This window comes from Periplaneta americana, chromosome 7, assembly GCF_040183065.1.
Source record: "Periplaneta americana isolate PAMFEO1 chromosome 7, P.americana_PAMFEO1_priV1, whole genome shotgun sequence".
Lineage (NCBI taxonomy): Eukaryota > Metazoa > Arthropoda > Insecta > Blattodea > Blattidae > Periplaneta > Periplaneta americana.
Genome location: NC_091123.1, coordinates 58155599 through 58169537, shown reverse-complemented (window position 1 = coordinate 58169537; position 13939 = coordinate 58155599). Strand labels below are relative to the sequence as shown.

At 35.3% G+C, this 13939-nt stretch overlaps 1 protein-coding gene across 2 annotated transcripts in view; it reads left to right on the top strand.

The window, feature by feature from the left end:
* The first annotated feature begins 2239 nt into the window (after positions 1 to 2239).
* The window catches only part of LOC138703127 (ATP-binding cassette sub-family G member 1-like), a 97686-nt gene continuing 85986 nt past the window's right edge, over positions 2240 to 13939 (top strand). Inside the window, exon 1 of one of the 2 annotated variants that reach the window (XM_069830737.1) lies at positions 2240 to 2397. In XM_069830737.1, coding sequence (XP_069686838.1) covers positions 2295 to 2397 — 103 coding nt within the window. In that variant the 5' untranslated portion in view covers positions 2240 to 2294. The remainder of the gene's footprint in view (positions 2398 to 13939) is intronic. The other variant, XM_069830740.1, reaches the window with a different exon arrangement.

Here is a 13939-nt window from a genome sequence, read left to right as displayed (position 1 = left end):
TAACTGGCAGAGGCATAGAAGCAGTTAGTTACCCACGAACAAGTTATATTTGAATGTTAAATAACTTACTGTTAAATAACTTACATAATGATTGAAAACGTTGACAAGTACATTATTTTGTAGCAGAAATACTGTACCATAAAATATTGGTTTGATTGAACTTCAAAAGTAAAAGTATTAACAGAAAGGACAGTAGTGGAGATTTCAACACTCGTAACAAACACATAATAATAATAATAATAATAATAATAATAATAATAATAATAATAATAATAATAATAATAATAATAATCATAATCATCATCATCAATACACCACAGAACCGACGTTATTTAACAAACACAATCATGAATCATATTATACCTAAAATATTATGTACATTATGAATTTATTATAATAAATACGCATATAGCGTAGATCAATGATTTCCGACCAGAGGTCCGCGGCCACCTGAGTATACGCACAGCTATTAATGGGGGATCGCGAACAAAATTAATAATAATAATCATCATCATCATCATCATCAATACGCCACAGAACCGACTGTTATTTAACAAACACAATCATGAATCATATTATACCTCAAATATTATATATATTTTGAATTTATTTATTATAATAAATACGCATATAGCGTAGGTCAGTGATTTTCAACCAGAGGTCCGCGGCCACCTTAGTATCCGCACAGCTATTAATGGGGGATCGCGAACAAAATAATAATAATAATAATAATAATAATAATAATAATAATAATAATAATAATAAATAACTCTTGACCTTCAAAATAGCTCCACCGATGCGATGATTTCTCAAACAGAATAGCACAAACTGGAACCTGTCCCTTATTTCATAGATTTGCCGATAGTTTAATTGTCATTAAACTGGACAAGTGGGAGATTGTAAGCTACTTCTTTCACAAGTGGCAATGTCATTCATTACACTGAAGTCTCTTACAGCTTCCGCACTGCTAATGGTGATGTAATTCGTGATTTATTTTGGCTTTGGCTGTAGTGAATGACAAAAGGGCAATTTTTTCCTATTAAATTATCCACGAAATCTCGGAAATCATAATAAGCTGTAGAGAGTCTCCAACAAGCAGTGCAAAAGCCACTAAATTTCTGTATTTTCAATCGATCGCTTTAGCAGAATGCAGAATAATAGCTCATTACCTAAATTAGAAAAATGCGTTTGATTGATTTTTCCTTGCGAGTTATTTTAACAAAGATCTTGGAACCAATATAAATATTTAACAAAGGGCTCGCGCGAGCCTTTGCGAGTGCCCTCCAGCACATCCCTGGCTGTGGTACAATGTTGGTGACTTCAGAACGGTGGGGGGGGGGGGATAGTAACTGAATAGTATGGATTTGTGTCACATAGTTTCATTTTAATATTAGACAAGTTTTCTAAAATGTACCTTGTTATCAGTTTACTTTTTGTATTTATTCAGTGCTAACATATATTTTTTTAATTTTCTTTTGAGATTTAGGAAGCCAAAGCCTCTCCCTTGCTTACGCCCATGAAAGCATTGTAAAAGGATAAGATATGACGACTTTATAGAAGTGTAGACAAAGTCTAACAAATTATTTAAAGTAGTTTTATCGGTACCTATATAAACAAGCTCAAACTTTCTCCCCCCCACGATATTGAAAGGCTAGATCCACCTATGAAATTAGTAGGCCCCTAATGCGACAAATCATGCAATAATAGTTTATTTTAAGTATTTGAAAACTTTATATTATTACGAAGGACATCAATAGCTTATGATATATAACAAACTAAATTGATTTATTTATCATGACTAACTTTTGTGATGGTTTAGCTTGCATATACACATTCCACTTCTGGTGGAAATATTTTATTAAGAGAATAGCCCTTTTTAATACATTGTCTTACAGATTTAATAACAGTAACATTGTGAAATATATTTTCGGCTCTGATCAAAACCGTGCTCTGAATGCTGTGCTTTAGGGAACGGACTTAATTGATATTTTTGCAACCAGATGGGGAAACACATTAGTAATGCCGCGCTATCTCGTGGACCGGTTGAATACTACGTAATGACGTTATTGTAACTAGTTTCTTTTGCAGAAGTTAAATCCAGACGAAAGTAACAGTGTAACAGCGAGTAACTAGTTATTTCGTGTCCAAGTTATTTTTGTAACCGTTACAATTAAGTAACTGTTACAAAGTAACTGCGACGTTATTTTTCGCCCATCCCTATTACAGACTAATCGGAAGGAATATTGCAGATCGCAGTGCATTATCTAATCATACATTGGCAGTGCGCTTGCATCATGTGGCCGAGAATGGCAGAACATGACAAGAGAGGTATTCAGTGTCAAGATCGTCTGGACATCGAATTTGACAATCTTTGTTATTATCCACCAGGAAAGAAAGGTGAACAACATATTTTTTTTCTTGTGCTATATTGCTGTAATAATGCTGTAGGCCTATGTTATACAAAATACGGTGTTCTTAAACTTGACATCTGAAATAGAGAGAGTCGTCAAATAGACTTACGTTGTTTGTTTCTGTAGACAGGATATGAAGAATAAGTCATACTCGCAGTGTATGTAGAGCGTTTCCGAGTTTCTATAACCGCAAGGCAAATGTCAGGTTAATCTGTGGCTAATCCTCGGTCTCATCTCGCTGTCATCAATTCCATCGACGCTAAATAACCCAGTCCTCTGAAGTTAAGTATTTAGGCATAATTTTCGATAATCATTTAAAGTGGAACCAACACATTAATTAGCTTTGTAATAAATTACGTAAAATAGTATATTATTTTGTTTTATTGAGGAATTATTTATCAATAAGTTTATTACGTACAATATATTTAACTTTATTTCAATCGGTAATTATGTATGGAATTATAGGATGGGGTAGCTCATTTAAATCCAATTTTAATCCACTTTATTTATTACAGAAGAAAATAATTAAAATATGTCTTTATAAACCTATTGATTTTCCATCTCAAAATTTGTTTCTAGACTTTAATGTACTTAACGTAAGACAAATTTATTATATTGTATTAATAAAATTCATACATAAAAATCGAAATAATTTTGAATTGTATTCTCATAGTTATAAAATAAAAGCTATGAATTCTTTAAGATTGTTTGAACCAAATTGCAACACTGTTACAGTATTTAATCATAGTAGTAATTTAGGCCCAAGAATATATAACAAATTTATATTTAAATATCCTAATCTTGCCAATTCTAATAGTTCTAGTATTAAATTTAAAAAGTTATGTATTGATTTTATAAAAATTGAAACATTGTGAATTTAAATTTATATACTATAATTGCACAGTAGACATAAGACAAATTGTATTGTATAATTATTAATTTCAATTTAGGAATCCGCCCCCGAGCACGAGTTCTATTCTTTCAGGGGCGAGCTAAAGTTATTTCTGTATATTTTATATTTTATGTTACAATTAGCCTATTAGCAAAATAATAAATAAATAAATAAAGTTGGTAGAGCGTCGTTAAATAACCAAGTAAAAAGAGAGTGAACAATATGAGAAATATATTAAAATCAAATTACCCCAAAACCTTATCTCTAGGCTCGAAATGGACCGGCGGCGCGGCGTGGCGTTCCAATTTCAGGAACCTTTCTGTTCAGTCTCGTAAGAAATAGCTACAATATTGTCCGTACCGGATCGTTTTAGTTTGGTATATTTTTCAGTTAAAATTGAATTAAAATTGTGAATACTGACAACAGCTTTATTGTTATTATAGCATTCGTATAAGATCTCGCTATTTATTACTACGTTTTCATGAAATATTCAAATCGATTTGAATACGTTTATCGTATTAAATACGATCCCCCCGATCCTCGTTTTCATGCAATTTTCGATACGTATTGAAAACTATTTGAATACGTAAGTTGAAGTTTCGAAAGTAGTTATGTTGGTTAACATGTCATCGACATGAAGAATGGTAATATTACGAGATATAACACGCCTTGTCAACATACATAATTGCCCTCGCTGTTGATAAAACAGCTGACACAGCAAATGATGATCGTTCATGCGCTTAGCGTGTTGAAATCGTTTTGAATGCGACACTCGTTTTCATGGAACTCAATCCGTATTGAATACGATCCGATCCAACTTTTTAGGTGTATCGACCTTGAGACTCATCGTATTTAATCCTCGTTTTCATGGAAGTTTCAATACGATAAACGTATTCAAATTGATTTGAATACTCCATGAAAACGTAGTAAACAGTAGTCATCGGCGCGGCGTAGCTCAGTCAGCTGAGGCGCTTGTCTGCCGATCCAGGGTTGCGCTCGGTCGCGGGTTCGATTCTCGCTTGTTTGTTTTCTAGATTTTTCCAACCGTAAGGCGAATGTCAGGTAATCTATGGCGAATCCTCGACCTCATCTCTCCAAATATCATCTACTATCACTAAATCTATCGACGCTAAATAACCGAGTAGTTGATACAGCGTCATTAAATAACCAACCTAAAACAATTTAGGCTATTATATTCTTGCGACATGTCTTTGATATGTCTGATTCTGCAGCGACTATAGTTGAGGTTCTGAAAAAATAGCATGGGATTAATGAACTGAAAAGGTCCGGGGCTATGCACAATTTATCATTCCATATCGAGCTAATGATAAGATGTCATAGGTCAAGGTCACTGCTAGGCAGAAAGTCAAATTTCTTATTTTTTCAACTGCAATCTGAGTAGCAAAGACTCGAAACAAAGGATCGGTAGTAAGTGGAAGTAAATTCGGTAATTTCATATTGACTTTAAACTGAGATATGTAACAAGGTTAGTGGGTTAGTTGAGGGGATTATTTAAGTGATATGGGGTCGAGGCTTAAATACTCCTCTCACCTAACCGTATCACATACTTACCTCGGTTTACTGTCACTTATCGATCCCTTCATTTAACCCATCCATGAATAGTTACATGTACTATGAAATTACCGTAAATTTTATATTAAAGATGTATATATTTATGTAATATGACTACCGTTCGCCATTTCCGTCGTCTGTGTAAATATGATAAAGAGATTAAAATTTCCAAAGAAATCTGTCCGAAATTTTATATTAATTGATGTGTACTTATATTAACATATTTTCACGCGTAAACTGAATGCTTCACTTTAAATCCAATCAGACACTACAATAACAAAATACTTTTATGTCATCATCATCATCATCATCATCATCATCATCATCATCATCATGGGGTTTCCCTCAACCCAATACGAGCAAATGCTGGGTATCTTTCGGTGCTGGATCCCGGACTCATTTTACCGGCATTATCACCTTCATTTCATTCAGACGCTAAATAACCTAGATGTTGATACAGCGTCGTAAAATAACCCAATAAGCATCATCATCATCATAATCATTGTCGTCATCCTTGCAGGTATTAGGTCTAGTGGCCTGTTACGGTTTCCGTCCAACTGTTCAGGGGGCGTTCCAAAGATCGTCTTCCATGTGGTATATAGAGGAGAATTTGTCTTGGGAGTCTGGAACGATCCATCCTATTGACATGGTTAAGCCATTTTTGTCTATAGTGGTTGAGATGTTCATAAATAGGTGTAATTTTCAATTATTTTGTAATTAGTTCATTCCTTTTGTGGTCAAGCAAGCTGTAGCCGGCAGTCCTCCTTAGAAATCTAATTTCCGCAGTTGTTAGGCGTTGAACATCTGAGTTTCGGACAGTCCAGGCCTCACTACCATACATGAGGACAGGTCTTGCTAGAACGTTATATGCTTTTAACCTGGTATGTTTTTGGGTTTTCGTGATTGTGAAAACCTGGTTGGTGGTTCTTAAGGCTCCATTAAAATGTTGAATATTTTCAGATATATCAGTAACAGATAAATATGTCAAATTATAACCTAAATATTTAAAGGAGTTTACCTGTTCTAACGTATGGGTTCCAATGCAAATTTTACTCCTAACTGGCTGTTTACCTTGGAACGCCATAATTTTTGTTTTGTTTGGGGAAATTTTCATATTGAAATTTTGTTCTATTATATTCAGGTGATATATTGAGTATTGCAGCTCGTCTTCATTTGTAGCAAAAAGAACCTGATCGTCTGCATATAATATTTGTAAAAAGAGCCTCTTGTAGTTCAGTGACAGTGGCGTTTCTTGTCTGACCACGTACAAAAACCACTAATCGTCGAAAAACATTTCGGTTTCGTGGTTTTTTAAATAAATATCGTCCACTGTTTCTGCAGAACAAAGAGAGGAATTGGCCGAAATGGTGCAATTCTTTGAGACAGCAATGTTGGAAGATCGCATGATCATTTGTTATTTGGTTGTTTTTTTTATTGGGTTATTTTACGACGCTGTATCAACATCTAGGTTATTTAGCGTCTGAATGATATGAAGGTGATAATGCCGGTGAAATGAGTCCGGGGTCCAACACCGAAAGTTACGCAGCATATTTGGCTGTTTATTACTGCTATACAAACAAACGATATAGCCTACTGTATAATGTCTTTAGGTTTACCAAAAAATCGTTCAATGAGTACAGTGGTGAGCTCAATACGAAACAAAATACAATGTTTACAGTCTTATTTACTTTAGGTGAATAATTTGATATCTATATTTTAAAAAAATTACAAACAAGATATAAAGAATCAGGAACACGCGTATCAACAAGGCGTGTGTTTGAGTGTAGCCTCATGTGTATGCAAGAAATACAAAAGTTAATACACAGAAATAAAAAAAAAAAGGAAAATGAAATAACATGAAATAAAAACACGAAAAATTATACATAGAACAAATTTAAATATAATTTATAAGCAGATGTTTAACATTTTTATTGAACTTATTAACGGAAAATTTTGAAAATTCACGGGCATTTTTATTATGGAATAAATTATAATATAATATCGGTCCTAGAGCATTAGCGTGTTTTAAACCTGCCGTTGTGAGAAATGTCTGCTCTTTTAATGATAAATTAATATTCCGCCTAGATATTATAAACATAACTAAATTGCATAAACCTTTAGAATGTTTGTGATATAATGCTAGATTAGTAACATCATCATACTTAGGCAGGGCTGTTCATATTAGGAAGTTTAAATGCAAAAAACAAAGAATGGACGTGGCAAAATTTTCCTTTGTTAACCGCACAACAGTAGACTGGAACAGCTTACCTGCGGCAATCTTTTAGGGCGGTCCTCTCAAAACCAATACATTTAAGGAAAGGGTGAGAAGATTAGACTGAAAATGAAATTATAGGTGCAGTGTAATTATCTAAGTTGTGTCATGTAATTAATTAAGTTGATATGTAATTAAGATGATATGTAAGCGGATATGTAAATAAATTAGGGTGATATGTAATTAATTAAGATTATATATAATTAAGTTGATATGTCATTACTTAAGGTGATGGGTAACTACTTGAATTGGTAATAGTTGGGTAAAATAGAAGTACTTTTAAGTTAGGTTTACTTTTGCTTATTGTAGGCGTTATTATAGCATAGTTTTTATTTATAGTCCTAGGTTTATTGCATCTATTTATTTATAGTTAGAAGTAAATTTACGTTTATTTTATTTTTTATTGTTGTAATTATTGTATTATTGTATATTATATATTATATATTACTGCCACCGGATGTATACCCAATTGTAGTGTTAATACATACATACATAATATGTATACACTTTTTGAACCCGACTATCCAGTGTTCAGATCCGTGTGGCCAACGTTCATTATGGACATTCAAAACCGCCACTGTTCAACGGAAGAACAGGAGTTCATCGACACTACAGCGCAAGTGGCTAAGTGACTTTGCAAACTTGCACAACAATTTCGCAGTGGGATTCCTCAGAACCAATGCAAAGACATAGAATGCGAAGTAGAAGTTATGTTCCATCTCCACCAACATCACGTGTACGAATGACTTAGGGAAACCTAAAGTGAGTCTTGTTTCTTTATCTAACACTGTGTTCTCAGACTCTGAACTCTTTAATGATGATAAAAATATAATTAGGCCTACGTACAAGGTAGCGAATGCGGGGAGAACAACGAAAACCTCAGTTCATAGATGAAGTTGCTATGTACTTTACATCATGTTTGGAACTTGCATCGAGTGTTGGAGTGATACCAATACATGCCAATAAAATAATAATGGCTACCGATATAAAACAATAATGCGTAGATTCAATGTTTCGACAAATAACATAACACAACACAACATGGTAATTTATCCTACGGGGCTACAAGGTTAAGATATTGGAGTTTTTAAGTAGACGACGCGCTTGCATATACAAGGGAAGTACTTGACTGGCTGCTCACGCGACTTCGATTTGGTCAAGTTGGACAGAACAAAACATGGACCACTTTAAAAATTACACTAATATTTACAATTTAAATTATTTACACTGTGTACACTAAAATAAGTTATTTTTACTGTTTAAACTATTATAAAGAATGCAGGCCTACACTGATCAAACATTACTTACACTTTTATGTCCAGTGTTGTGCATTGTAATTCAAGGTATTTTATTTAATAATATTATAGCGTACTTATGTTGTAAATAGTGTATAATAGTGTAAATATGTTCGATCAATTTAAGTCGACATTCTTTATAGGCCTAACAGTGGAAATAGTAAAAATAGTGTATTATAGTATACATAGTGTAAAGGGGGTGTCGGACATACTTTCAAAACCCGATTGTCAAAAAACTGCTTTCCGTCTCTAGAATATGATCTTCAAATATTATTTTTGTAGAATATGATTTTTATTTTATATAAATTTTCATTCATTATGTTAATCATTCATTTGGTCCAAATTAGCTTATTTGACACAACACAACACAGTTTGGAATTGTTTAACTCTTAGACTTACATGTATATAAACACATCTACATTTTGCTCTTAGTATTGTAACGATTATTATTATTATTATTATTATTATTATTATTATTATTATTATTATTATTTCATTGGCTTTTGTATTGCTGTTATTTATAATATTTGCTATGTATTTTTATTCTGGTTGAGTGGAAGACCTTTAGGTCTTAACTATGCCAGTAAAAATAAATAAATTAAATGAATAATTTGAATTTTGTAGTGTCGTTCTTCATCACTAGACTGCATTGTGCATAGTCTCCGGGTCTAGTTTTGAATCATGAATAGAACGTCAACTGCACACAAACGAGATGCAAATATTACCTAATAGTAGGCCAATCTGTGTCGCGCACGAAACATGACGTCACGTCACTATATTAAGAACTAGTAACCCTATCTCCGTAGGCTCTGGGACAGATTGTGGTTCCTAATTATGACATTTTAAAAGCAATAATTTCTTTACACTTGGAAGCAATAATAAAATGGATTATAAAAAATTACGGAGATTTAACATAGCCGAGTGCAGTGTTCGCGGTGCTAACAAATATAGCTTCAAAGCCACGTGACGTACATGGTCTGAATTAACCATTTTTTCCCTTGTGATTTTCGGGGAGACACATTCGCATAAGAGGAACAGAAGATAGGTAGGCTATATTGTGTAATTGTTTTTGTACAGATACTGTACGCATATGCTGAGATTCGGGGGATTATGGGTGTTCAATTTCAGAGTGATTTTACGTAGGTAGGTATTCACTTATTTTACATTTATTTCGACATGCACTAGACAGACATGGAATTGAATTTACGGGAAGGGACCCAGCACTGCGACCTGTTACGATCTATTGCAAAGCCCTTAAGCTAAGCGCATTCCCAAAACCCACGCCGGCTGACTACACTAAAGGCTAGTTTACACGACGACACTGGGTGTCGCAACTGGTTTTTATTTGAATGCGCATGTGTGAAATGTAGTGGTGACACTGAGTTACGACACTGGAAAGTTCGGCTGCTTCCAACTTGTAGTTTAGAGGTTAAACATGTTCTCATCTGTGAACTGATTTACAAAATGAAATGGGAAGTGATGAAATTATTAAGTAGGTAACTTGATTTATATGCAGTGAAAACGTGTTTGTTGGATTTCAAATGATCCAAACTTTAAAAATAAGCAAAAAATAGAACTGTTCCAAAATCATTCTTAAATGATTATGATCACTTGTGGGATCTTCTACAACTATAACTCTCAATAAAGGTGCAGAAGATCTTAAATGTGATCTTCTCTTTATTCATGTCCTAGTTCAGACTTCTTTCTTCTTTTCTCATTTTCAAGGTCAGTAGTAACATCTCTGCCACTACTCTATGCTAAAAGCCAGGTTATGAACCGACTAAACAGGAAGTAGTTGGGAGGGCGAGAGGAAAGTGCGGGTTAGAGGGGTAGCCTGTGCAATGATGACACGTTTAGTGTGGGGGTTGGAGGGGAACAGGAGAACGGAGCTTTTCATTTTACCTCGCGTGAAAATGTCGTCTGCTAACGAAAATCTGGCAGCGAAATCAAACTTCCCAGTTTATTTGGAGTACCATGTGCATTACGAGTCGCATTTCGTACCAGTGTCATTAGCTCGTGCTTTCTTAAAAACAGTAATTTTAATTACTAATATTGTTGATACTGTTATCGAGAACTGTATACAGTAGTTATTTTAAACATATCGGTGACAAATGCTGAACACGCTTTGAATCTCGCGCCACTATGTGGCAACAGAGCTCAGAAAAAGAGCAACAGAACGTTGCTTCCGGTTTAGTCTGTTCATAACCTGGCTTTTAGTATAGCACTGAAGAGAAGTACAAAAGTTGTCATGAAAATACAATATACACAAGTGTCTCCATGTGAACAATTTTCTACGTAATAATTTTCATGAAATGGCTTCATGGAATTAGTTGCGAAACCTAGTGTCGTCGTGTAAACAAGCCTTAAGGTGCGCTGTGCACCCAGGTTTCGAGCAGGCAACCACCCTCGTCCCTAGGCCAGCCCCCTCTGTGCGTCGCCAGCCGGCGATCGGGGAATGCTACGGAATGATGACGGAATTATGTACATGCCTAATATAGGGAAAAACGGGAGAACACCGAGAAAAACTCCAAATGCAATCTTGTCCTCCACAAGTGTCCAGACCTAACCGGGACTCGAACCCGGGCCGCCTGCGTGACGGGCTAGAGGCTTGAACACTCAGCCACCGCAGAGACTAGAGAAACATACTAATATGTACAGGGACATCATTTTATTTTTACTTCAATTTTTATTGTACTGTACCTGAGTTTTTTAATGTACCGGTACTTCACTCCCACCCCTTCTACTACTGAAGTTCCAACTATCCTCCACACAGAATCAAGGCCGCATATAGTAAACAGCACTGAGTTAGTGAGTAGGCCTATTGTACGTTCCAGAAATATGTTCGCGTTTTCCAGTGACGAAAGAGCTATCAATATTGAATCATATTTTCGCACAGGTACTGTCCGTTTGCCTATGTCGCATCCCGATTTCCCCCACCTGCTTCTGCTCGTCCCTCTGTAAAAGCTGGGCTGTCTCAGCTCTTTTCTGAAAACATTAATTTCTGTTAGGAATTGGACGTTTACGTAATATTGTACAACTGTTTAAAATAACTTAAGTAAAAGGGCCTCGTTAAGTAATTAACTGTCACGTGATTTCCCCCCTTTCTAGGATCCTGCGTCATAACCACTTGGACGGACAGTAGATAGCATGTCTGAGTAATTTTATCTGTGCGGGTCGGGCAGAAGTGAAGATTGAATTTACAGTACGTAAGGTACTCTTTTATAGAGTAGGTACAGAATTATTTCAACATGAATTACTAGTACGAAGGACGAAACTGGCAATGGGAATTAGATGCAATAGTCTATAGTGCGATAATATGCACAAAAGAACTGAAGCCTGTATCGAAATGGACGGCCACCATTTTCAAAAATGTGTTTAACTATCCATATTATGATTATTTTTCAATTTAACTTCATTCTCTATAGTGTACGCTAATGTGCTGTAGACAGTATAATATACACTGCATAATGAATACGTTCGCATTGATAACTCAGTTCGTATGTAAAAGCACTTAACTTATTCTTAATACAGTACTGTATTAAGATTAAACAAAAACCTAATGAAAATTATCGAACTCAAAATCGCGATATTTCCTAGTTTACGTAAATGGATGAACTACTTTTCTTCCTTCCTATACCTAGTAAAGTGATTTGTTTGTTTTTACGCCAGTATCATCGAACTCCAGTCGTGGAAGGGGGTAGCAAACTGTGTTTCCTGTTCTCTAAAGGTATAGCTAGGTTAATATTAAAAATGTTAGTAAAAAATAAAATGATGTCCCTGTATAATTGAATTTAGGTGAAGAGTTTTCATGACGACACTCAGCCTTCACTTATGGCAACATGTAACGTCACAATAACAGTGTTCAGTACAAACATTCATGACGACTGGGAACGATGACCTTCACGCAACGTTAAATACGCGAAGAAATTCACGTCGTACACGAGTCACAGATTCAAATTTTGTCAGCCGCAAAACATATTGCACTTCTCTTCGGACATCCATCTTGTGCAATTATTAATTGTAACAATGAAAATTATTGCATTTGTTCGATTGTTATTGTCTTTTGTTTCCTTCGGTGCTTCAGACTCTTCACTCAAATTCCATTATACATATTAGTATGTTTCTCTAGTCTCTGCGGTTTCTCTAGCCTGTCACGCAGGCGGCCAAGGTTCTAGTCCCGGTTAGGTCGGGATTGGATTGACACTTGTGGAGGAGAAGATCGCATTTGGAGTTTTTCTCGGTGTTCTCCCGTTTTTCCCTATATTAAGCATGTATGTACATAATTTCGTCATCATTCCATAGCATTCCCCGATCGCCGGCTGGCGACGCACGGAGGGGGCTGGCCTAGGGACGAGGGTGGTTGCCTGTTCGAAACCTGGCTGCACAGCGAACCTTAAGGCTTGTTTACACGACGACACTAGGTTTCGCAACTAATTCCATGAAGCCGATTTCATGAAAATTATTACGTAGAAAATTGTTCACATGGAGACACTTGTGTATATTGTATTTTCATGACAACTTTTGTATTTCTCTTCAGTGCATAGGCGGAGAGAGAACCGTTTCCTTTGGGAGGCAAAACAAAACCATAGAATCCCGATATAACGAGGTTATGGTGGATATCACTTACTTCCTCCCCCGTTATAGCTTGACCGAGGTACAGTATATCGGAATATGATCATTTAATAAAAGTGTTTTTGGGGTGCAAGTTTCTTATAGTATTACATCCATATTCGCGATGTTTCGGACCGAGTTGTATAGGGCTTCAACTGTAGGTCTACTACAAATAAAATTATAATAGGGCATAACCATAGGCAGAGTTATGGGAAGGTATGTGGGAGCACTGCCCCCCCCCCAAATTTGTCCGAACTCTTTTTTTGTCTATTAACATTACAAAATATTGAATTCAAAAGACTTTTCTTACTTTTGTTTATGAATGGCATATTATTTGTAAATGCTACCATCGTAACATCTTCCTGGAAAATGGCTGTTTTCACAAAAAATCTTTGAACTATGGTTGTTTTATGAAAACTACTGAAAATTTTCACTCCTTTAACATGGGACTATGGCTTTTTTTTTTTTTTTCTTTCACAAACACCTAATTCAATAATGACCGCTGCAGATTTCTAACACAGGAGTACAGGCTGTTTCAAAAGAAACATTACACTGCTTCCATTCCTCAAACGAGGTATAGAAATTCTTATACATTCAGAAATTTAAAATAAATATGGTCTAGACACATGATCTGAAGACATTAAATCTTCAATTTAAGCACAGAAACTTAATCATAAACAAAAGCAAGAAAAGTCTTTTGCATTCAATATTTTCTAATGTTAATAGAAGAAAAAAAGAGTTCAGACAAGTTTGGGGGGCAGTACCCCCCATACCCCACCATAACTCCGCCTATGCTTCATGTTAGAGTAGTAGCAGAGACGTTACTACTGACCTAGAAAATGAGAAAAGAAGAAAGACAGAAGTCTGAACTATGGCATGAATAAAG